The 27,289-nt window shown below is 37.3% G+C and overlaps 2 protein-coding genes across 2 annotated transcripts in view; one reads left to right on the top strand and one right to left on the bottom strand.

Annotated features, from left to right (window-relative positions):
• The window catches only part of LOC124159383 (dual oxidase maturation factor 1-like), a 324,286-nt gene that overhangs the window by 226,598 nt on the left and 70,399 nt on the right, over positions 1–27,289 (bottom strand). The gene's annotated exons all lie outside the window — the stretch shown is intronic.
• Positions 21,358–23,624, top strand: LOC124159384. Its single transcript, XM_046535159.1, has 4 exons — positions 21,358–21,556; positions 21,939–22,043; positions 22,158–22,268; positions 23,357–23,624. The coding sequence occupies exons 1-4, from the start codon at positions 21,447–21,449 to the stop codon at positions 23,451–23,453; spliced, it is 423 nt and encodes a 140-aa protein (XP_046391115.1). The 5' UTR covers positions 21,358–21,446; the 3' UTR covers positions 23,454–23,624.

The following is a 27,289-nucleotide window of genomic DNA, read 5'->3' as shown; positions in this document are numbered from 1 at the left end:
CAACACTTCTCTTGCCAATTGGTAGATATTCCATTGCTTGTTTTTGGAATTCTTACATTTGGCTTTCGAAGTATATGTTCCTTCCATCTGTGTTCGTACACTTGCGACTCTCAGTGCACTATTCAAATGCACACGGACGCGAAAATACATCACACCTAAATGGAATTGATTGAAGCCGACGAAGAAAGAAAACTAGTGCGCACGTATGGAGCACCGACAGCCGCAATAGAACGAAAAGATAGTCAGATACGCATCGTATATGCATTATTTTGCCAAATGTAAGTGATGTCCTGATTTTCGGGTATAGGCATGGGGTTGACGGAAAATTTTCATATCATAGAGCTCTGGTAATTTCGTGATGATGATAGTTCCTATAACAACTCTTGGAGTTATAGCTTGGTTCGTGCGCGTCTAGGTGTCACGCACGACCGTACGTGCGGCTGTCGTGGCGATGATGCACGGGGAGCGGTGCGTGATGCTTCATCGTGCACGGGGGCAAGCGGTGGCTATGCGGGCGACCGCAAGGACATCGAAAGGGCTCGAATCCGGGTAGGGCCCAAGCGGTGAACGGCGGCATCCGGGAACTAGTACCACGCAATAAAACCGCCATGTGCGGATAAGCACTTGGGGAAAGAAGAGCAGGTGATCGAACAGCTTTTATGCATTTATTTTTCGCCAGCCTGTGATGGGAATAACTTAAGAATCATTCCTCATGGTGTGCTAACACTCGTATCCGGTATTTGGTCAACGGACGCATCTTCCATTGTCCCAGCATACATGGCCTATAATCCTCAATGTAACTGATAATAATGCTAAACCTTATGCATAAACGCAGGCTAGACCATAGTTCTTTTTTCAGAATGACCTAATGGAGACAATTGGCTCTCGGAAGAGGAATAAGCATATTCATGGGATACTTTTATTTATATCTCAAAAATGAAAATACAGGTTTCACCTAAGTTTTGCACTAAAGTATAGATTTTACTGATTCGTTTAGATTTGTGTGTTTCATATATGGTGATGATTGAGTAAAGCGGAATACTGAATGTAAAACGATGGGCTTTCTTAAGGATCAAATGTGACCTACACTGCCCTAAATACCCAGGTACTTGCTCACACAAGCTGTTGCTATCACTAATAGAAGAAAACTTACTCCATGCATTAGAGGGAATAGACGCGCCAACCATTTTAAAAAGGAACCGGGCACTTAAAACGAAATTATCGATTAAAAATGGTTAAATGCGGCTGGTAATTTATGAAGTAATACTGGAGTATTTTATACATTAAGTGTTAATATTTCTAAAAAATGAAGTCCAATTACGTTACAACAAAGACTTTCTTGACGCAGAAATTCATTTTTGTCATACGTTACTAAATTTATTAGGCACGTCGGTGTCTGTTAGATACCGTCGTTCATTAGGTTTAGGTACTTTCAGGTAATAGAGACAATATTACATGCCTCTAGGAAATGATCTTAAACACAAAGAGAAATGACTCACATAGGTATACAGATCATTTAAAAAATACAAGGTTAGGATGTCCGCATGAAGGCCCTTTGCATGAAGGACTTCGCGATGTAACAGGCGCACATGACAAGCTCAGCAAACTCAAGAATTGACCAAGGACGGCTGATTAATAGGATTTCTGGTAATTCATGCATAAATCCTCGAACCGCTTGGTTTGTGTGATCTCCTTATGATTCCGGGTAATTTATGACTGAGCAGAAACTATTAATCAAGCTTTAGATTTTCGTTTTTGTATTATATTTCTTCGCAATTGGGTTGCATTCCAAAGGAATTTCTTTTGCACAGGCATAATGTTACAAGAAAATAATGATAGATAAGTTTGGCAGCATTTCCTTACCGCGCTTATACCTGAGGTCTAGCGACTTCTCTGAAATACTTTAAGATTGCGTGTGTAAAAAATCATCAGACAATTTAGCGTAAATTAATTTAATCATCTTCATCTTTAGAGGCCTGATGCCATATTTTTATCACTACGTGTATCAATAGCGATTATAATGAATAAATATTTTAAGCAAGATACTAACCTCGTTTATTGGTTAAAAGAAAACTCCTTAGCCAAAAGAAATCTCAAATTTGAGTTTTCAGTCAAGCGTAAAATTAATATTGATTGCTACTGAAAATGCCAAAATCACAAAAGACGAATATTACAAGGTAAAATAGTTTTGACGATTTCCAATAAAAAAATGGAAGTGAATAAAGGACAAAAATTCCCAGTTGACCAGTAGCAAAGAAAGTCATATTAAATCACTACCCAGTCACTGCAATGCATATATTTGGGGAATAGAAGAAATGCATGGTTATCTCTGTAAATTTAATCGTTAATCGTAGAAATGAAGTCAATCTCTAAATTGGGCCTCTTGGGGCCCCAAAATCTCTAAGTTGGGCCTCAAAATCTCTAAATTGGTTTAAAATTCTCAAGGTCTGAAGATGTTATCTTTTAATAACAGAATCTTCAGACCTTGAGAAATTAACCTCAGCGAGACATTTAATAAATGCTTTTACTCAATCAATCTATATACCAATTCCTTCCGCTCAAAATATTAGAGAGTAAAATATGATCTTGAGAGTTAATGGACTAGGACGCGTATTTCAGCGTAAGGTAAAGCATCGTCCCCCAGCAAAACCATGAGCATAATATATCCATTGCCCTCGTAATGCCTGTAACACGACCAAATGGACTTTTGAAGGCGCTCTCCAACGGGGTGATAAAAGGGCAAAGAATGAGAAAGTAAGGTCTTTAAGAATATATATCCGATAGATTCTATGGCCGAAGCCAAAGGCAGCAGCGGGGAAAGACCCCTCCAACCGGACACAGCCTTGGCGTCTGCAGGCAAAAATAAAAAGAGGGGAGCGTGACCACATTAATCCCAAGGGGCCGCCGGGAGGCGTCAGCCGCGGAAACATATTTCTGCTCTCCGTCAAATTTTTTCCGTGCAATTTCTTTTTTTCATCCATGAAGAAGGAAGGGCGAAGCGGAACGGAAATTGCTGACCTCCCAAGAGCATGAGCGAGAGGAAAAAGGGTTGAACTGCGGGAGGAATGATCGACCTCGTCAATCCAGAGAGGGGTCGAAATTTGAAAAAAAAACAGTGAAAAAAATTACTCTACCCACCCACACCGAGCGCGAGCGAAGGTCGACCGGAGCGTGGGTGGGGACACCGACCTCGTCCTTTCCTTTCATCTACACTTACATGTTACCCGGAGAAGCGTGTGGCATGAGTGAGAAGCAGAAGGCGAAAGAACATGAGTAATGTGAGGGAAAAACTGAGGGGTGAAAAGTTGGAATACAAATATATGGGACATTATTATAAGTCGTTAAAACGTAACTGAATTATCATTAATTCTCCTTGGACATATTCAATTAGCGTAATGCTTAGATATTAAGGTGGTTATGACGTAATTGTTCTGTCATCTATAGGGGAATAAAAGGCAATTATCTACTTATTAAAATTTATATGCTGTGATAAAAAACTGAATATCCAATACATCAGTACATAATTAGTGTGACAATTGGCTAATAACCATGAGACCTAGTGGACACACGCTGAGCTAGAAGAGGAATTCAGCTCTTCTGTTTCATAGTTACAGAATACAATTAACAATTTTAGCGATGATCTGTATTCATTCATGCAAAGGGCTCTATAAAATAAGCGAGATAATTTAATGTAAAGAGCTGCACAAAAGTTATAAAGATGCTTTAACATAAAAAGTTAAGCAAACCCCTGTACTTAATTTATTGAGCTAAATCTCTTTTTGTATGAATCTCTATTCTACTACCACATTAAAAATAATTTTTTATAAGAAAGAAGTTGCGCCTCAAAATTACGATTAACAGGAAGATTTTACTTCAAAACGACTGGCTATTCCTCTTTATGGCGGTAATTATATAAATATTGGTATGGCGTTCTCGCTATAGGTGTACCGTAGGTCATAGCGCATATCTCCGAAATATCCTACACGTACAATCCAGCCAAGACGATATTTAAAACACGGTCGAAAATAAATCAAATGCGAATATATATTTGGAAATGTGAAGTTCGCTAAAAATTTGAAGGATGCATATGTAACATACATTATACTTCACCTTATCAGTTTCATGTTATCTATCATTTACTTAAATATAAACATTTACAAATCATCGTGCTGCGTATATTTTCGATCAATAGATAATGCAAAATCACTCCCACAGCAGACATGTGTAAGAAAGCAACGAAAGACTACGAATGTCTAACGCCCAAGTTCAGTAGATGGATGAACTGCAGTATATTTGCCTCATGCTATTACTTACATGCTATTATTTACTTAAATATAAAAAAATTATAATTTATTTTCATTATTTTAATTTATAATTTTATTTATTGTAACTTATAATTTAAATTTATTTTATAGTTATTAAGATTTATTTGCCTCATGGTATCCATAATTTACTTAAATACAAAAATTTATAAATCATGATTATTATTTAATGTATAACTTAAAATTACTATATAATTATTAGTACTATTCAGCTTCACTTTTTCTATAAATGATGTAAGTAGGAAAATATAGAAATCATTATTTTTATTTGTAATTTTAATTCATTATATAATTATTAATATTATTCAGCCTCATTTTATCTATCATTTACTTAAATATAGAATTTTTAAATCATTATTATTGCTATTATTATTTTATTTTATAATTTTAATTTATTATAAAACTTATAATATTATTAAGCCCCATGCAAACTGTCATTGACTTGAATATAATAATTTATTAATAATTAAGATACGCATATTTCCGATCAATCTGATGAAGAATCTCTCTCCCAGGAGACGTGCGGAAGATTACGCCCAAGCTCAGCAAATGGAGGAAGTGCGGTATATTTGCGGATGTAGGTTGACGCACGACGAGGCGGCAGATCAACGCGGTGGGCGTTGTCCCTCGGCCCGTGACCTTCCACGGACATTTTACTGCACCGCCGCTGCCGTCTGGATAAAAGGAAAACCGAGGAATCGTGAAGGTTCAATGTGGGTTGTTAAAAAGTGACTCAACGCCCTCCTCCGCAAGCGATTTCCGTGAGTTAATATTCACTTGATGGCGATTGACGCCCTTCTGCTCTGAATCGTTGGAGGATTACCGCCGCGGAAACTTCTGATAACATTGAGGTTATTCGTGTAGCTAAGCAATACGATCACATCCAACACTTCACAGCATTTCCTTATTTTGTAGAGTAGACACGGTGACATTATTCCAAGAATTGATGCGAGAAGAATTGTATCTATAAAGCTGACTGTCGTGAGTTTATCTGGAGTTAATAAACCTTGGGTGATCGAATTCCGAGGACATATGATGACCACCAAATGGCATATCGCGTAGGTAAATTGACAAATTAATCTTTACTTTTCATGGCACAATTACCAGTATAAACGTATCACTATCTTGAGGCAGTAAAAATAAGGATCATAACATTAATTGAACGTTCAAACCGAAATTATCTCTTATACGACTACCACTTTAAACAACGACGAAAAATTCCTTATCCTGGGATAGCGAAAGATACTTCTCAAGGTTAGATGAATACACGTCAACCATTATCATTTCCTCAATTATTTGGCCGAGAGTTCGCTATATAAATGTATTGGACTATGGTTAACGCATCGCTAAATGATGAGTTAATAGAACCAGAGTGTTATCCGCGGCAAGAGGATTTATGATTATGACAAAATACGAAACAGGCGTCAAAGAAAAACAAAATTTTGCACAAAGGAAACCATTCTTACAGAATATTTTGGCTACCGAAATGATAATTATTTTCACTCCCAAGAATTTGAGTGATTCAGTGTTTTATTTTCAGGAAGGCTGGTTTCACGAGTCAGGATACAATTCAATAAGAACTGAACAATAAAAAAAGGGATTCCACAAATTCAAAATGTACAGGTACTACCTAAAATCACCGATATTATCTAATAAACATTAAATAGTTTCGTTTCTACATTGAAACTGATAATCCGTTGATGGCTCTGTAACTTTGACTCACATAAGCTACACAACAATGCTTTTCAAGATTTTCGGGTGTATGTATAACCACGGACTGAAAAAGATGCCAGGCATTTGAAGCTGTAAGGGCTTACGATATACAAATGCGTAAAATACAGCTTCATAACATCTCTGATTCACCAACTGAACATTTCTCAAATAAAACAGATGGTTCGCTAACTTCGCTAAGTATATACCTCACCATGAGGGTAGCATCCGAGAGATTATAAATAATGGGGTGTCCAAAAAGAAAACGATTCAATGACGAGGTAGGATATGATTGATGAAAATTCATAAAGCATCACTAGGAAGTAAGGAAGTATTAGAGAGGATAAAAAATGTTTTTATTAACATGGTACAAATACTATTGGTAAAATTTATTTAACCAATATTAGTTCTATCGTCTGTCCTTATCTTCTATCATCTATCTTACACCAGACGATGGCTCTGAGAGCCGAAACACGTTGTATGCATTAAATTATTATGGAAAAATTCAACACCTTTCATTTCAATACATTTATTTTCTTCAAAATAATGAGTTATTATTTTAGCGTAGAATTTCATCTATCACCTTGTTTCATTATCCATTTTCCCTCTGTGCTATTTGCGAATATTGTAAATCACTCTTACAAGGGATTCCTTGAAATGTGAATGACACCCCCCATCTCCGCGGGGTGCCAGACTCAACCCCTTAATATCTCACGAGGATGACGAAGTTGTCCAAAACAAATTATTATGTAGTTGTTTTGAATACTCACACAGAACAAGATGTGATTTTTTTAACAAAACAATAAGGGAATAATATCAATCTCAATGTAAATTTACGCATCCAAAACAGGTGCTAAGGTGACGCCTAAGCATTGCCATAATTGGCTGACAGTGAATCCTTCCTATCTCCTTCTAAATGGGAGAATCCTTTCCGAGAACAAATTCCACACCCTAAATAACTAATAAATTATCAGTGTTTCCAGGAATCAAGCTGCCTTTAGTCCACTATCTAGGACTTTGATCGTACTCTCATTTGCTTTAGTTTTTCTAACAAGCGAATACAGGATTAAGAGATAGAAGAACGGTGAATACCCCCTCTATCAACACTATTGCTCAAGCGAAACCATAATTCGTCCGACTTCCAAATCCTCCACTCGTTTACTGCCCTCGGCCATTTCATAGAAACCCACGTCATATGCCATTAGGCATCGTTAAGGGGAATCAGATACATTAAACAGGATGGAACAGGTAATTTTAATGGCAATATACCATCCTTGAGTAAACTTTTGGATCTATCTTTTAAACCCGCACAGAATCTCTTCCATAATGGTCTTAAAGACGTACGAGGAATGACCGTTAATCGGGTTTTTTGAGTCGAGAGTAAATTGCATATTACGGCCAACGTGAGGGGCTCATTATGACGTTCAGTTGGGCGTATCGTGAAAGCAAGGGTGGCTTCCTTATCCTATTTTCATTAGCGTACTGTGCCTTTCTCACATGTGCCAAGAATGGTCAAAATTACAGGATAAATCGAACAGGTAAGAGTAGCTTGAGAAGGGAATGCGGCAAGAAATAAAGCCTACTCTTAGATTAAATTAGTGTCCAATACGGAAATGTTTGAAATTTCTAAATTGAATTGCTTTGGAGTCAAAGTTCCGTGATAATAATCACCAAGTCGAGAGGTCGAGTTTATTATGTAATGCTAAAACACTATTCAAAGCATCACTCTCTCTTTCGTTACTTTTATGAAGGTCTGTGAGAAACATATTTCATATCAATACATCTTGCACCATTTCTTAGGCAATATTTAACAATTTGTTGCAAAACGAGCATGTGATGAAATACTTTTCTTAGGTATTTGAAGTATTCCAGAGATTATTTAATAGTCTTTAATCAGAAAACATTTTTAATACTATATGATGATAAAATTGCTTAGCAGCTTATTTCTTGCTCTACGCAGCTCTACGGTGTAATATCATCTGGTGTTATGGAAATATGGCTATGGACCCCATCATAACCTTGGTCTCTTATAACGTTGAAATAATTCACTTTCAGTCAATGATGAATGAATTATTGGGTTCAGATATTGTTTATACAGTTATTATAAGCTTTATGCTCATATGATTAATCTTAAAAATTATTTTACGTAGAGCTTATACGGAAGTTTTAAATACACGTCCTAAGGAAATAATTTTAGGAGTTCAGGTTTGTTTTGATAGTCACCCGGTCCGGCAGCAAAACTCTGGACCGGTTGGCATTCCGAAAATTTTATTTTGTTCACAAACTTTCACGGAAGATAGAGGAAGCGGGATTGATGGTAAGCAGCTGAAGTCGCTCTCGATGAGATCATGCTTTCTGCCTCTCGAGGACATCGCTCTATGCAAGGAGGCCGAGTCAGGAAGTGAGCAATACCTTACGGCACGATGCAAAACCGGAAGGATATGCAATAACTATTGTCTCACCCGACTTGCCTTAACACTGATCCACTTTCATGTTTTGTGATCATTAGACGGAAGGAAATCACTATGAGAGAGAGGAAGAGATAGTTTAAGACGACGCGACGCCTCGAAGGCCAAGCTTGACATATGGGACGAGGTCAGAGCAGTTTTATTGACGCATACGCTTCATGTGTAACAGTATCTACCTAGCGTCGCTCAATGTCAAGTGTGCTTTGATAGAATGAGAAATCCAAGCATCTGTGAATCCATCCAACTATCGCTCTAATATGGGAGCTCAGAAGTTCATTATCAGGAATAGAGCATTGAGCGCTGTCTTCTTGTCTTCTTCTTTTAATTGTTTAAGTCATAACGACTATTGTTCTGCAGTATATCGAGGCAGACGTTAGCTTTCCTAGCGATGAAAATTCTATGACTTCAAGGTAACGAACTCCCAGGTCATTCAACTAGAGTTCTAAGATAAACGATTTTAATTACTCCGGGTGAATACTATTAATGAATTTTTCTCGGTTTCTCAGCCAGGTTAATTCTTTCATGTAAGCCGACGTTTCGAGAGACGGCTTGTCTGCCATCTTCAAGGCCGTGTTACTCTATGGAAGTCCAATTTCACACTGAACCGATACGACCGTTTACAAGGGCAACAGTACGGCTCAGGTGTCGTCCGATTGGCTGTAGGTCTTTTGAAATTCTTCACGTTCCTCCCTAATGTTTTTTATACAGCTGGTTACAGGTCTCCGTGTATTGCCCTATCATTTTCATAGACGTTTCAATAAACCTGTTGCATTTTCATGTACTTACTGTGCCAATTTTTTAATCCAGCTGTCAAAAAATGTTCGCAGGAAATATAAACATGGAAAAGATTGTTAAATTCTTATGCAGGATTTGGTTTTCATTTACAAATCACGTTTAATCTTCGTCAAAATTGATTCGGTCAGAAGTTTTCCTATTGATTCACGTACCATTCAAATGTTCATTATCTATTATTAAATAAGAAAAGTGTGAAATGCTCTATAGTCGATTGAGCTATTAGAATATTTAATGGCAAAATCAATTTCAAGCTAAGACTTCATGAAAATACATAGAAACTATATTCTTAACTTAAGAATTATCCAGTCATCTATTACGCCTTGTCCAGCATGGGGCCTAATTGTTATATGGTCGGAAATGAACATGAAATTCGTCCAGTGTCTGTCCGCCAAGGATCAAAGGAGGAACACCTATTTTTCGAAGAGGATTATAAGAATATATTTTTTCCCTAAACTTCGGAAACACCCAAGCCAACCTGCTGTCGCAACGCACAGGAGACGAGTTACAGAATCCCACCTCGAAAGAGGAAAGATGAGCGGGGATTTCCCCAAATATGGCGACACACGGATCGCCTTCCAGGCGAAACAGCGGATGCTGCAAGGCAACGTCAGAGAGAAGAAGCCATTGGGAAGGTGGACGGATGGATGGGTTAGGAGGAGGGGGAAGATGAGCATTCTGGGATTGGGTGTCACGGGAGGGGGGAAGGAGGAGCAGAGATTAATGGTCCATTGTGGCGCGACCGAAATTGTTCCCCGGCAAAGGTGTGCGCCAGACTGTGAGTCACTCGTGGTATGCTAGGAAGAAAACCTTGGAGATGGTAACAGTTAGCGTACCCAGTGCTAAGGCTTCAAGGACCTTATATTCATCTATTGATAAATATCAAGTTTTGATGAGAAAATTATTGATATTTTACACTCGTAAATGGTATTTGGGGTGCGCGGTACCCAGCGGGAGGAAGGAGGGGTCAGAATCCATCCCATAGAAGCATAAATCGCAGGATTCTTTAAGGAAAATCAAAACTAGATTTAAACGAGAGTTTTCAACAAATTTTCTTTTAACCCAAGAAAAATTATATTAGAATAAGACGTGTAACAAAAATATTTTTTTCAAGCAAAATAATTTTATAAATTAAGCGCAGTTATAGTTTGCTGTTGTTTTCATTCACCTTTTCCATTCAAAAAAGTTAACACTAGAACGACCATGGCTTGCCCCCCCTAGCTTTGATCCTGGGTACGCCCTTGTGTGGTAACCTGGGGTATAGAACGCTTCATTTACAACACCTGTCTGTAAAATTGGATATTGCAATATTTCCACTTAGTTTTATTTTGACACTTCCCGTTTCGCTGTTACAAACAACTGATGATGATAAATAAAACAACTAAACGCGTAGTGTCAAATAAAACTCAGTAGAAATATTGCAATGTCCAATTTTACTAATATTAAGAGCTTACACCACAACGTGCCTAATATCATACAAGATACAACACCTGTGTTTTAGGTCGATATATGAGTTTCTTCAAAGGAGACAGCCGACAACCAAAATCGATATCTCGATGTTTTACAAAAATTGTAATAATTACCGAAGTTACCCAAAGCGAATTGTAAAACAAGAGACAGAAATGAATTTAAGGTAAAATTTTAACCATCTCATTTATTTACGTGGATTTGATGTCAGAACTTATCCTGGTTTTTTAAGCACCGCATATTGTAACGCGGTAGTTCGGAGATGCGGCAAGGGAAAAAATTCTTGGAATAGGGGCAATGAAAGACAAGGTAAAGAAAGAGACTTGGGCCTATGGGCTTGAGGCAATAGCTAACATAATTTCCCTGAAGTCTCTCACCTTGCAAAGTGTTAAAAAAAATTTTTCGTACGGAAGCAATAAAACCGTTAAAAATAACGTGTCGGTCTGGAGCAGGGTAGGATGGACGTGGGAAATTATTTCAGTAAGATACGAACAGCCATAAATCCGTTTACGTCCCTGGAATCAACTCGAGTCCACTAGCGAAGCTCTGATTGCGAGCTCTCACGTTCGTAGATGACCGAATCGGTCAGTGAGGGAAGTGCTCACCACGAAGCACTTAGTTGCATCAATGAGAGAACGTAATAGGATGTCTTCGCGCCCCGTGCGTACGAGACCGCTAGAAAATGGACATACGGAGAAGGAAAGCAGCATCCAGGAGAGGTTTCTTACGAGCGCACGTCTGCGAACTTCTCGGAATCGACGCCATAATGAAGATGGATATTGTAGCACTGCTAATGCGATCGAAAACTTGAGTCACGCAAAAGAATTACGTTGGAATGATGACAGCTTATTGGGTGATAATGTGCGTGGAGAATCGTTAAAAAGAAAAAGCAATTGATTGAGTTACTGCGAAAATTGCGTGCCAACCTAAGAAAATAGAGAGGAAAAAGTGGGAGTTTTAAATGAAGAACATGAATAAAGATGCACCAAGAAAACTATCAAAATGACAGAATTTGAAGGAATGAAGTTGAAAAAATTATAAAATGTATTAATATCATATCAAAGTACTCATAATTTCAGCACATATAATTAGAGCACTATTTGTTCGATAAAATTAAATAACAAGATAATTTCGATCTAGTTATTTTCATTATTAATGCATGCGTTATGAATTTGAGGTGATTATAATAATAATTATAATAATAATTATTATTATTATAATAATTTCGGGCAAAAACTTTTTATACGTATTCGACCTTTTTTAATATCAACTGAAAATTAAGGCTTCTTATGAGATCCACTGCTGATAATAAAACCTGTTCAGTAAATAAGTAAAATACTGTTTACTGATGCATTGTGTGGTTGCAGGCATGAAAGGCACAAATGCATTCCGAAGGAACTAGAGTGCCGTTTGGTGCCGTTCTGACATAAATCCATTCTGCACAAATCCATTCTGAGGAGAATGATATATGAGAGCCATACAATATTTGAAGGTTGAGAAGTATTTCAGGATGGAAAGGGAAGAGAATGCCTCAGAGAGGGAAAGGACAGGTAAGTTATAGAAATTAAAAGGCGCAAACTATTTTTCTTCACGTTAGGATTACATTAAGAGAGAGTGGGGGGATAGCAGAAAATCGACCGTCGTTACGGTATTAAAAACATTAATTATAAATTCTCAAATATCCAGAAAATATTATGGTGCGAGACATGCCATAAAGAGTGAGCGGTGAGATAGAGAGAAAGGTAAATGGTGTAAAGCGAGAAAGAGAGAGGTGATAGTTCAAACAAATAACTGGAGAGAGGTAATTCCCGCCAAAGGATGTGTGGTGGAAACGAGCGGAAAATTCCTGCAGATGTGATTGGCCGGCGGCGCGCTTGCTGTACAATCGCATCCGCGTCGCTGATCTGCTGTTTTCTCAGTGAACAGCACCTTCTTTCTTCCTATTTATCTGCCCTCGGTGGCCATGAGCGACGCTCAATTTTTTCAACTCGAGCATATGGTTAGGGGAAAGATGCAGCCTCAGCCAGTGATGACAGAGAATGAACTAACGTTGGAGCACATTACATTTTACAACAAGTAATGAATAGGTGCCAGTGAATATGAATATTATTTCTTTAGACTTTATTAATTGCTTTCAATTACCAGAACTAGTACCTGGATACTCGGATAGATACTTCAGAGGTCAAATTAATTATTCTACAATGTGAATTTCTTGAAGTTGAAGGTTTGAGGCGTTACTTTATGGAATTTATTCATATTGAATGAAAATTTGCTCTGAGTCATCCTCAGGCGTGAGGATGACGCAGAGCGTTGAAGTCATGGTAGTGATCTAATAAATATTTTATGTGGAAAAACATAGTTCAATTTTCATTGATAGCCCATTTCTTGATTAATTACGCACTCATTTGTGCGCTAGAGCAAATAATGGAGCACTCATATATTTATTAAAGTACCTTGATTTAGGAAATTGGGCATTCAACTAAACGAACCTGAACTCATATTCTTCGGTGCAATACTATTTATGGTGTAAAAAAACGAGACTAAGATGTTTAAGATTTATAGTAAACGTAATGACATTTATATTTGACTTATTAGGCTAAAATATAATGGCTACCAAAATACAACTCACGTAAATGTGATTAGCCACCAAGAAAAATCATATTACTTTATTAGTAATTATCATCCTTTCACCTTTGTCAGAGAAGTGAGCTGGAGACGAAAGCTGAACGCCCATCCTAAAAATCCAAGTAATACAGCAGCAATCAGAACCTTCGCCGGGCTGGAGAAGTAAGAATAACCTCATCATAAGCAGTCTCTCTTCTAAGTAATCAACCCTTGGGTTGGTTTGCAGCAGTCTCTCCATCTCTGTCTGTCCTCCGCCAGCCTCTTCAGCTCTAGGTAGCTGTTGCAGCCCATGTCCTTCATTACTTGGGTGATATAGCTCAACCTCGGCCTTCCTCTGCCGCTCTTCCCCTCCACAGTGCCCTCTAAAACTGTTTTTACCAATCCATTATTTTGTCTCAGTAAATGTCCTACCCATTTACTTCTCCTTGCAGTTAGAATTCTCCACAGGTCTGCTTTCACTCCCAGTCTTTCCAGTATCTCCTCATTCGTTACCCGGTCTACCCATGAAACTTTTAACATTCTACGGTAGCACCATAGTTCAAAAGCAGTTTTCATAAGCAGTAGACATTTTATTTCCATATGTTTTACTGTAGTCCAAAATACATTGTTCTTACCGAACCAGACGGTAATCCTCCGCGCAACATCACACAAAAAGCAAATGTTAGAGGGTTGTCGTCTTATTCATCACGGTCAACAAAAGTGTATGGGGCTTGTTTAAAAACTACTTATAGATAAAAATGAATGGTATAGGAATATTTCTTAAATGCACATTTAAAATTATTAGTTTTGGAAGATGTATTGAAAAAATGTTTTAATAAAATAAATGTTGTCATTTACATGGATATTTAACACACATAGCCCTACTTCTTGTTATTAAATTGCCTGCAGATATCTACTTGGGTCAGAATTTCTCAATATATTCATGCAAAATCTACCACCTATACGTTCCATCCTTTAGCATCCCCTCAACTTAGCTAAGCTTTTCCACCTACCATTAACCTTTTCAAACTTCCCCTCCTCCCCCCCCCTCCAATTTCCCATTTCCCATCCCTCTAAGCGTCCCCTTCCTCTCCCGTCTGGCATTAGCGTGACCTTTGCCTTCGACGTTGTGTCCTCCAGCAAGAGAATTGTCTTTCGTGGAATCCTGTGGTGGCACTCATGCTTAGTGACTCCAGCAATACTTATATGCTGTTGAAGCTTCAACATTTTGCGAAATTTAACCGCTATATTTCGTCAATATTTTCTGGGACGACAGATAATGCGTTTAAAATGTCGCAATCGCTTTGGAAATTATAAATACGATGCCTTTGTAGACAATAACTCGTTGGCTCATATCTATTTTTTTATTCATGTCTGTACTTTTACAATTTAAATAAATAACTCTATTGGGTATTTTTCCTTTTTCAAAATTGGCAATTATTTTCTGAAAGAATTCAAAATAATTTGAACTTGATAAGATATTCTTAGGTTTTTCCTTAAGTGATGTAGTTGAACGGTGGGAACGCTTCGACGAATTAATTTTTACATCATCTCCAGAGAACAACGTTAATGGGCGAGTGAAAGATAGATGTTACTATTCAAATAGTGAGAAAAAACCCTCCTGACTCGTGGGAAGCACCTTTTAATTCGTTAATGAGTATGGTTGTTACCTCTAATTTTTTTATAATTATTATTCATAAGTTTCATAAAAAATTTCTTCTCAATAATTTTTAATACCAAAAAATTGATTTTTACCCTTTTTGAGCATAATGTCTTAATACATCTCTGTTCTTTGGTATTTTGTTTTTGCTGCTTGTTATTAATTTCATTTTATTCTTTTTGTCTGAGCTTACCGCTATTTTTGCAACTATACATGAGGTGCTCTAAAGGGCAATGTGCACAGAGCGAATAAATATATTTTTTGTCATTATATATAGTACTTTTTCGTTTTTCTCACCTACTAACCATATCACATAATCCGTCCTGCTCCATACCGACATTTCGAATACCTTTAGCCACTTTCTTCTTCTCCTATCTCAATGTCCGCGTTTTCCCTTGGTACCTGGATATTTAGGATAAGATAATTCCTTGATTCTGATAATGAATATTTCGAATTTGACTGTACTGTCCATCTCATCCAATCCGTCCTCCCCCATATCGACATATCGAATTCCTTTAGCCACTTTCTTCTTCTCTCTCAATGCCCACGATTTCCCTTGGTACTTGGATATTTAAGATATGATAATTCCTTGATTCTGAGAATGAATATTAAGAATTTGGTTAGGTACCCCGACTCTAGCCTCGATTGCGAACTCTTAAGCTGTTGATTCACGGATGGCGGTGATGAGCCTTCTCCAAAGAGAGGACCAGCTTGGCGGGTGGTGACTCAAAAGGTCCGCCGCCGCCTAACCTTATGGGTCCCGAAATTCGGCGTGATGCCCAAGCTCAGCAAGAGCACACTACTCAGATGGAGGGTGGAGGGGAGCTGTCACTCAAATGGGAGAAGTAATCGACATCGCGTGCCGCATTTTGACTCTCGCGCGATTCGCGTCGTGTTTGTTTCCCTTTCACTGCGCAACACACGCCGCGCGGGACTCACTGGGGTATTTTTTTCACACGACGTCCAAAGAGACCTCTTCACTTGATCCCAAAACTAATCAAACCATTTCTTTACGTTTTCTTGGCTAGCTTTCCACGATGAGAAAGAGCAAAGGGCGAGCAGTGTTGAAAATAAGCAGAAAATTCATTCAATAATATTTGAGAGGGGAGTGTGGTAGCCTAGTAGTTAGTGTGTTTGGCTTTTGCCAAGTGGGAACCGGGCTCATATCCCAGATGATACCTTCGAACACCCCCAAACAAAAATCCTAGTGGTGATGGGTGGCCGAGGAAAAGGTCTAGCGCTCCTAATCTATATGTTTGAAAATCCACTTGACTGTGCCTTATTGAGTGCGCTCTAACTCACCCTATCCCAACCAACCAATTGCTGAATGAGTGGTGGTCTAGGTAATTAGGTACTGGGAAACCGATCGAAAAATCAATGGTTCAAAAGTCAGATGATTTTTATCCTCATCATTCTTGTGTTGCGCAACATTTCGAAGATCTCCAACCCAGATTTCTCTGCTAATGTCATTGTGCATACCTCACTTTCGTAGAGAAGCATATCAACGTAAGGCCTGATAAATTTTTCATTCTATGCCTAAATTTTACACAGTAAGAATATCTTTCTTTCCGCCTGGACTATTTTTCTGATAATTTCCTTTCTGGTTCCCAAATAACAGAATTCATCCACTTCTACCAGTTTTTGCTTCCCTATTTTAATGTCAGTCTTGACTTATTTTCTTCGGCAGCGTAATAAATATCTTAGTTTTCTTGTTACTCATTTTCAGTTGATATCTACCCAATATTCTACTCATGTTTACCAGAATCTTTTTCATACTCTTCTCAGACTCTGATAGCAAATTTTCTTCATTCTGAATGACAGCAATGTCATTGGAAAATCGTAGTATGCTATTTATTTCTCCATGGATTTTAACTCATGTGGGCGTGAGATGTAGTGTGTGATATGTGCTGTAAATTAGTGGCCTCTTTGGTTCCTCACAATCCAATAGGCGGCTTCTACTTTTTTCGTGAACAAGATTTTTCTGTACGTCTCCAAAAATGTACTTCACCCCAGTGACGTTACTAGACATGAGCTTTGGGGGGGGGGGAGATGGGGAGCCTGGGAGGGCGATCCCCTCCCTCTGGCAACAAGGTGTCCGGAAATATTTTTGAAAAATGAAATACCTGGAAATACATTATATATCATTTTGTCACTTAAAATCTAATTTGAAGCGGATGCAGTTACTACATGTCAAAACTAGACAATAGTTTTGAATATTTTTCATATTTCTCTGAGTCTTTGGGGGAGGATCTAGCCCCCTCCTCCCCCCCCTATAGTTACGCCAATGCTTCACCCGTGTTTTTCTAGCTTTCCTCGCTTTACTATGAATGTAGCTTCTTATTATCTAATGATTAATTTGTTCTTCCTATATGATCGAACTTCCTTTCCTATTAAACTATCCACATCTTATTGGAACGCAAGTTGATGTTTAACCTCCTTCAGCTGTTCAACCTGCCAAAAATGTTTCACTTCTTTCTTCAGCTTCTTTTTCATCTAAGAGGCATTTCATCATATCTAAGTTTTGGTTACTGTCGATATCTTTCCCTGGGTAGCTTTTTTAGTCCTTCACATGGTTCCTGAATCTTTGTTCACTATAATGTAATCTATTTAGAATCTTCTTAGGTGGCTTGTTATTTTTCACTTGTATCTTCTTCGCATGAGGTTATTCAATAATAGAATTATAAAATGTCATTCTTTCCTCGTACTGTCAGGGATATCAACGGTGTCTTGATAAATAAATTTGAAGCAGGAATGCCTTGAATTGGATGCTTTTCTTTTTCAATTGTTCAAACCTTCCATAGATGCACTACATGGGTTACTAACCGTTGGTGAGTTCTGTTTTTGCATAAAGGTGCAAGTATTTTTTGTTATTTTGTGTGATTTTTTTAAAGGATGAGAAAGTGGGGATCGTGTTGCAAGCTGCATACTGTTGATTAGTTACCCCTGCCAAACACTTCTAGAGGTGGCTCGCTGGGTATTATGTATATGTAGACACCTTTAGGTGTAATGCTTGATATTCACGCTCCTGTGGCTTATTCTGGACTTCCTGGTGGATTAATAACTTAAAACTTAGGCAGAAGCACCTACTGAGTGTTTGCTAGTGATTCATTGGGCGTGAAGTTGACGCCCACTTGCTTTCTTTCCAATATGTACAATGACACCATGAAAATGACTCAGCTAGCTGGAGGATGGCGGTTTCCAATAGGTTTCAACACCAGCCTGACCGTCGATCATCGTTTAACAAGCGAAGGTACCTATTTACATGCATTATGAAAAGTTGTGGGACAGTTCTATCGGATAAAGTTTGTCAATGACTTTTCGTTGAAGTTGGATCTGATTAGCTTTGTGATGAGAGCGGAAGGCTGACATAAAGCTACGATTCAGGGCTCAGTCACCATCCATCTTCCACATTATGATATAAAAAGAGGATCAATCAACGATTTGGTAATGGAACTACGGTTTTGGAACCCTCGGAATGGATGTCCAACTCGAAGATCTTTCAGAGGGCCGCTTTTCCAAAAAAAATCCTTGAGTAGGTTATTTAGCTCTGATGAAACGCAGTCCAATAAATTTTCCCGACAAGATTTCGTGGAAAAGTGACCTTTAGCAGGATATAAAGAGCTCTGTAGCGAAATAAATATGTGTTAATCACCTTACTGAATGAGTAACTGGAATGATTTCTTGATATTAAGCCCACCCATTAGTAATAATATAAGTGTGATAATTTACACTCGCGTAAAACCTTTCTTTTTAAAGACACTCCAGATGGTTTTACAACATATTAGTTACTAGCGTAATAAATTTTACATCTTAAAACACGTTAATTTATCGGCCTCGTGGTGGTAAAAATAGGGAGGTAAGGGCCCCCGCGCACTGGCAACTTTAATCACCGGCAACTAAACAATTTACTCACCCAAGAGTTGCTCGCTACCGCGCACTGGCGATTAAATAGTTGCCCCTCAGCTCAGTTTACAATGGATCTCGTGAAAGCAAGTTGTGTTGTTGCGCTCATTTTGAGACAGCGAAAAAATAAGCAAAGGAACAAAATGTTTTGGGTACAGTATTTGTCCTTGTGGACTATCCTCTTTTTAGAGGAATTTACATAAACTATACTATGTGTAAAATTGGTAGGAGAAGTTCATAGAACTTTCGTTTAATCTAAAATGTTGTTGCCTTTAATTCCAATTCATTATCAAGATACTTAAAAATGATCACAAATTCAATCACCTAAATATAAAAGATATCTTAATCAAATTTAATAAATCTGGTTTATTTATGTACCAGGAATGATCTTCAATAGTTTTATCCGCAAATTGGGCACTAGAGAAGCTGTGAAAATGGTGGAGTGGCTATTTAATATGGGAAGGATATCAGATGTCAGGGAAGAGATACATCCATCTAGTTATACATGGAAAGGAGACTAGACTATTGAAAAGAAACTATGTTGGATCGTGAAACACATGAGGAGGAAACTCAAGAAAATAAAATATGACGCGAGCTAGGAAAGATTGGGATGCAGTCAGTGTCAGTAGCGTAAATATGGGGGGTGAGGGGATAGATCCCCCCAAACCATCAGAGGAAAAAAAAGATATTTAAAAAATTACCTAGTGTTGAAATATAATAACTTTATCTGCTTAAATTTAATTTTTAGCGCCAAAATGATGTGAAATGTATATCGAGGCATGTCATTTGTCAAAAATTTTCCCACCCCATGCCATCTCATCCCTCCCGCCCCCAAAGCATATTCCTAGTTACGACACTGGCTGCAGTACAGCATTCTTTGGATTGCAATCACGAATCCAATACTGTGGAATCAATACTGTGGACTTTGGGTATACATATTGTTTTAATGTTTTTGGTAATCCTCTGTTCAGAATCACTTACTTATCTTTGACATGTAAGTACGATTCCTCTATCATATACATGATAAATTTGCATGAATTTTACATGATTTCCGCCTTATATTAATTGTAATTTGCTTCGTTCAAACAACTTTCATTTTATAATGCTCACTAGTGTAAAAAAATGTGAAATTTATAAGAACTTGAAAAGAGCCTGAACCAGAAAATAAAGAAGAACGTTAGGATTATATTTCAGCATTAAATTTTAAACGAAAAATGAGTGGTTCTATGGATTAACCCACACCTGTGCAGATTAGCTCCAAATTCGCTGCAGGAACGATTGGCGCCGCCTCAGTCGAACTTAAGACTCGATTTTTAACATGGATTGCCGAATCTTTCCGTAAGGGTATATGACCGTTGGTTGTGAATTTATGGCTTCCAAATACAATCCAGGGGTTTTTCAATAAATTAAAGTACTGCAAATAATCCCAAAAGGTAATGAGGCCGGAGCAACATTTGCAGTAAAATTGAGAAATAGGAAGAAAGAACGGAAAGAAAAAATTAAAGAAATGGTGGAGTCGAGTGAAGGTGTAACGCATATACCGTAGCGGAAGGACAAATCAACCTACCCAATGTGGTGTTTTTAAATAGAAATCCTATTTCGAACAACAGAAATGATTGAAACAATTGAAGGTGTCGACTTGAATGAAGAAAAAGAAATGAATCAAGATCAGAAACGTAGGTGGAATGCGAGAAATTCCAAGGCCAGCAATATATAGTCTCTACAATAAAGATCCGTGGTCCACCATGTATAATGTGCTGTGAAACAATAGTAGTTGGACAAGTAGAAAGGAGAAGAATAGGAAAGTGAAGAAAAGAATTTCGAAGAATCTCAAGAGTATAAAGAAAATCAAGATGGAGAAAATTCAATGAAAGGTGTTAAATGAAGGGAAGGTGTAACTATGTGAGTAAAATTATTCTGAGGTTGTTGTGTATTTACATAATGGAAGTAAGTGAAGTTGTAAATATATGGCCTCCAAATACAATCCAGAGCATGTTCAGTAATTAAAATTACCGTAAATAATCCCAAAACTTAAAAACTATGAGACCTTTGCAAAACGCGTCCTGCAAAACACTTCCCAAGATGCGCTCCGAACAAGTGCCGTCAAGCAACTGAAAAGTTGACAGTGCGCGGGGTTAGGTAAACACCCACGCGATCTATTCCTGCCGGCAACAATTTAATCACCCTCAGAATAGGTCCGGACGCAATTATTTAGTTGCGGCAACTAAAAAGTCGCCGGTGCGCGGGGCCACAGTCAATGCCGTGTGTTTCATTTGAACTTCCATAGAGTAACTAAATAGTTGCTTTGAAAAAGTTGCCAGTGCGCGGGGGCCCTAAAGTTCATAACTTCAACAATGATCTGCCACATCAAGTAACTCGAGAGTCAACAATGCTAAGGCTTCGATCGACCCATGGCAACTGAAGAAAAACATTTCATGAATATGGTGTCATAAAATGCTATTGCAATAGGTCCAAAAACATAACGAGAAATTTAAATGTAGCTATCAAAAGTCATCAGACATGGAGGGCACTAAATTTGACGTAGTCAGCTTATGCTTCCAAGGTATGAATAAGCTTTTTCGCCTGGTATTATGGTCAAGGTTCCGTGTAACTCTATGGATATCACAAAAGTAAGTTTATCGCTGTAACTTGAGCACGCATAACACAAATATTGGTTCGAAGCTATAAATATGTTTCCTAAGATAACGGAAGTGTTAAAAAATGAACTCACTTAAGCCAACACAGGAAATTTCTCGATCAAACTCTCCAGCGTTGGCAATTAAAACTATGATACTTTAACTTTTGACAGAATAAATTCCATCTATTCATGATATATTGGCAATTTAAGGCTACAAATATCTTCATGGGTTAAATATATCAAGCATAGCAGTGTGTAGTGATGTAAAAGTAAATTAATCTAAGATTGTCAGGAGATTATATAAATGTTGGGTGGGTATAGGATGATTTAAGCCATTAACCTTTTAATAATTTTTCCGCTCTTTACTCTTATAGATTGCACTCTGTTCACGTTTTGTTGAAACTGATGGGTATATTGATACCAAAAATAATATTTCAAGATGTTGAGGTCATAACGAGAGAGGTGGAGTCTACCCGCAGGTATTTAAGCCCCTTGAATCATAAAAATTTACAGTGTAATGGTTCTATGTTAATGGCTTGGCCATTCGAAATTATTCTATTAACAATCATTTTTAATTTTTTATTATTATTTAGGTTGCGCCCACACAGAGCCAGAGATCCTTCGACAGGGGACTTCGTCAAGAGAGTGTTTTGCCTGAGAATGGACTATTACATCATCACCCTCGTTGAGAGACCGATTGCAAGGTACATAAGTGATAATTACTATCGTTAAATCCCACACGACGTCTGAAATTTCATCTTAAGGGACTTCTGGGCGTCTTCGCAGAAATTAAATATAAAATGAAATGACACATAGCGTTTTGGATATTCATACCCTTACTAACGCATGGTTTTCGTATGCATTGAGTACATTTTAGGCCAGCCGTTAGCGAAAGAGATACCGTTAATAAAAGGATAAAGATAGAAATGGAAGCCTTACGCACAGAGAGGAGAGAAGTATTTAGTTTATATTAATCAATTAGAAACATGACCAAAATATGTTATCTGTATCGCCGAGTTAACTTACCCTTATCAGGGTGAAATAATTTTTTTTAAAGTGAAGTTTAATATGCAAGATAAAAACATAAGGTGAATGCTGAAATTAGCATTCCATCATGCCAAAAATTTGATTCAAGCTGCAGGTAAGAACCAATACCCTCAACTTTCTCAGACATATGACATTCTCGGTCACCTACTTCATAACTCACATTGCTTGGTTCATTCATATATTTTTCATTTTTCAGCCATAAAACCTTGCTCTTTCTTTTATATTTTTCAGTTTTTTTTTTAATCTACAAAGAGTACTTGGATAATTATTATTACCCAATTTTCACAGAACACCACGATTTAAGATTTTTTAAGTGGTGACAAAATTAAGCTCATATCTATAATCAATAACGTCAATACCAAAACATTACTTTTAAACTTCAAATTATTATTTTATACAGTGGATAATGGTTATCGAAGACTTTCACACAGGTTCAAACGTTATTCAATAGAAAAAGGCACTTTCGGTCGTAATTTTTTTTCAACTCACGGAAATTTTTGAAAAGTTTCGCATTGATTTTAAATATTCATGATTACTCCCGCATTTTATGCTGTTTGGGTGATAACAGTAGAATGGATACTCACTTCCATGCTAAAATGGCCAATAACTTAACTGCTACATCCATGATGCGTCAAGGATTAAGCTTTGTACCTCATGTAAAAATTATCTTGCAATACTTAGGAAATTATTACGTATTTATATTTATCCATCTTCAAAAATTAATTACATTTTCCGTCCAACATAGAACTGATGAACCTGAGACTGAAACCACTCAAGGCAAAATGGACGTTGATTTGAAAAAAACGAGAAGCGGATGTATTTATGGCCACAACCACGGTTGAAACCTTTGATTTTGCATTCATTATTATGGATTACATGTTTTTATCACTTAAATTGAAGAAACAACCTTTGTTTGTGCAATTAATTAATGTAGTCGTTTATTTCAATGTGGACGTAAATATTATCAAGTTAAATGTTAACTTTACATGCATTGGAAGATAATTAAAAATTAATACAACCAGGAATTGTCTTTCTTAATTACTTACAATAAGTATTAATTCTACGGAATTAAACAATGTACAACTTGAGTCGTTCAGTCAAACATTATGGAATTAAAAGAGAATATCCAACAGAATTCGGCAGTTCAAATTAAATTCTCGGTAATTATTTTTATGTGTTAATCCATACTTTATTTATGTTGCAGCAATCTGTTTGAAATATTATTTTATAATTAAGGAATATTTTCATAAATAAAAGAATGAAAGAATACATTAATCCCCTATCGTCAAAAGAAAATATATAATGTGTTCAAAATTTAAAAAAAAAAAAAACAAATTTATTACCTTTAAAATTCTCTAGGCCATGTCAGAGAAGATATTTCCCAAATCTTTGATCATTTAATTAATCAAAACAGGCTAAATACATAACTGATAAGTTGTTATGTCAGCAATTAGTAATAGATTTACAATGCCAGATGTGAGCCTATTATTTGAATCATCGACCTATCTCCATTTATTACATTCACGTAATGAGAATTCACTCAAATAACCAGCCAACATAAATGTATTTTTGGAGGTATATCATCTCCTGAGGTGCCAGAAATTTGTTCCTTTGTCCATGGTGAAAAAACCATTACCTTCTGTCAAAGTCTCTCAGTCTTTCTTTATGGATAGCAAGTAGATTTACAGTATTAAAACGTTTAATTCGCAGGAAAAACCGTCAACGTGATCTGAAATATCTCAATATCAAAGTCGAATATCAATATTAAGAAGATGAGGCGCTGCACCACATTAAGGGACCCAGCCACACTTCAACAAGGTTCCACCATTGAAAGGAAAATACATAATTTTATGAATAGTCCGAAATGAGCTCGTCTAATATTGGTACAATAAAATTAGGGATTCTTTTGCTAAGTTGTGCTTCTGTCGTGCTTCTTATGCTAAATTTTCCAGAAATTGCATTCAATAAGGGAAGTGTTATCATAAGCTCTTGCGCGGTGATGCTACGTTAATTACAACTATAACATAAATGTCGTTATGACAAAACTGATATAAAGTATGTTATATTTGTTTGATATTTGAATTTTTACCATAAGACTCGTAATAAAACTAAGGCTGGTGACCGTAATGCTTTCTTAGCTAAGAGGAAATCAATTCTGTATTGAATTAAGTCAAATAACGTTAGTAACATGCATAATGTGATTCTTTCACCTCATTGGGCTTAACTCTCCGTCACTCGCGACACATCTTCGAACGATATTTGTCGCGCGGCGTCTCACAGACGCCATTTAGGAATGGTTACACAAAATGCGTGAAAGTAGGAATTAGGGATGGGCGGATCCAGGATTTTTTTTCGTATCCGGATTCGGATGGGATCCTTGATTTTCGGAGCCGGATCTTTCGGATCGGATATTTTCGGATCCAAATGCATTTTCAAATTCATGCAATTAAACGAAGTAATTATTCAAGTTTACTCTGGGAGGTACAATCGAAGGAATGCTTTTTAGATTTTCATACACATTTTAACATTTTTATAGGCTTTAAAGTTGTTTTTTTAACATCTTTACATGCTCAGGACCTAAACTGTTACGCTTGGGTTTGGAAATGAAAATAGGAAAAATCTTCGGATAAACCACTGAACAGTGGCGTAGGGCAAGAATCGCATGCGACGGCACATTCGAAGAGAGAATCGGAACTCTTTCCACCCTTATGGGGTTTTGCATTCACTGAAGCTATTATTTGAAACTATGGATCCAGATCCGATGTCTTCCGCGACTTTGGATCCGATGTATCCGATGAAGGGCAATATCCGCGGATATTTGGATCTAAGGTATCCGATCCGACCATCCCTAGTAGAAATAACTAACCCTTTTAACTACATTGAATCATTCATCGAATACTAAATGTCATGAATTGACAACTAATTTATGCATGATAATGTTGGAGATATTTGTATTAATGAAAGACTGAATACTACTTATTTTGATGTTTCTTACAAGTTTTCTTTCATCGAAGTTATATCAACATGTTTAATTTGGACAGTAAATGCAAACATATTTTTTCACAGTTTCACAGTACGGATTATGCTATTAAGCTAACAAATAATTTGACTATAGTGGGAAATATTGATTTTGGAGACATTTTATATTGATATCACGTTCAGTTGAACTTGAACCAAAATATCTCTTGTCAGATTGGAAAGATATTATTCAACGTGCTGAAAGTATGTTTACGGTTAATGTTATGACTCTACATCAATGTAATAAGCCACTATATTTAGCAGAGGGAAAAACGGTGCACTATACGCCAAAGATCACTCAAATTATGTGAGAACTATAGTAAAGTCTTCGCAATTATAGTTTTACTCAGGTGTTAAATTGATTACAATAAAACAATCGTAGCAATAAGACGTAAATCCAAAATTTAATGCTTAAAATATTTGTTACTTTAAATTATAAACGTATTTAAAAACTTTGCGATGAATATCACGAAGCTATTAGCATGTAACGCATTGTGACTCAAGTAATCGTGTGGCGTCTACTAGACTCCAAAAACAACAAAATATAAAAATTTTTTCCATAATTGTACAGAAACGCATAATCATAAAGCAATTGGTGACTACTTCAAAATAATAGAATAATTATATACAAGAAATATGAGTTTCCTAACAATAAAAATACGATGTGGGCAAAGATAAGGAAATGGCCTGGCGTCCGGTAGACACCACGCAATCAACTGAGGGTTAAAACATCATCGATTTTAAACATTGGCTTTGAATTTTGCACATTCATTTTACCGCGAATTTACTCCTAGCCATTTATTGATGCCATCTATAAAATTTTAGATATTTTTTACTAAATATGCGTTCAGTATTCTCTAGAGTTTTTTCTTGGCGGCGGAACCTCCTCAAACTTAACGATCCTTCACTCCGGGTAGAATTGCATTAATCTTCCCAATTAATTCTCCCTATACCTGGGCTACCATCACGGGGGACTGTTACCAACACACTCGCTGTTGGCCACACTCTGATTGGAGTAATTGCTTCTCTCTCTCTCCCTCTCTCTCTCTCTCTCACTCCAGAGCCAAAGGGCGCGAGAAATTTCCCATGGACAGCGGCAGAGGTGGCGAGAACTGATTAAGCGTGCATTTCCATACGCCGGCGTTCACACTCGCCTGGAAAAATTCTCACACTACCGAAGATGTCATGTACCGCCCACGGTTCCCTCCCGTTCGGCAAGGGTATCCCGGCGGAGCAGTCTCACAATTAACCGATCCCTTAGAACTCTTTCTCGGATGGAACAAAGGGCAGTCAGAAGACCACTTTTCCCTCTCGGTCCCGGGGAGTTTCTACCACGGAACATATCAACCAATTAAGACTCGGCCCAGCTGAAAAAAATAACGCGGGTTTTCATTGTATGTCGGTGCCCTGTTTTTCTCTCGATGTAATTTATATCAGCGAATAGTCATTGTAAAGACGGTGCAAAGAGATTGGAAAGTCTAATCCCTTCCCGATTTCGTGCAATTAAACGTTGCAGTGAAGAATTTTATTTTGTTTTGTACAACATGTATTGACGAAAGCTGTCATTTATTACTATTGGTAGGAATTTCACGCGATTAAACTTTCTGGCTAAGGCTCTTGGTTCGTACAACCTGTATTGTTTCAAGGTGCCATTTATTAC

The sequence above is a fragment of the Ischnura elegans genome, chromosome 5, assembly GCF_921293095.1.
Source record: "Ischnura elegans chromosome 5, ioIscEleg1.1, whole genome shotgun sequence".
In the NCBI taxonomy this organism is placed as follows: domain Eukaryota; kingdom Metazoa; phylum Arthropoda; class Insecta; order Odonata; family Coenagrionidae; genus Ischnura; species Ischnura elegans.
Note: the sequence above shows the minus strand (reverse complement) of the source record. Positions and strands in the feature narration are given on the sequence as shown.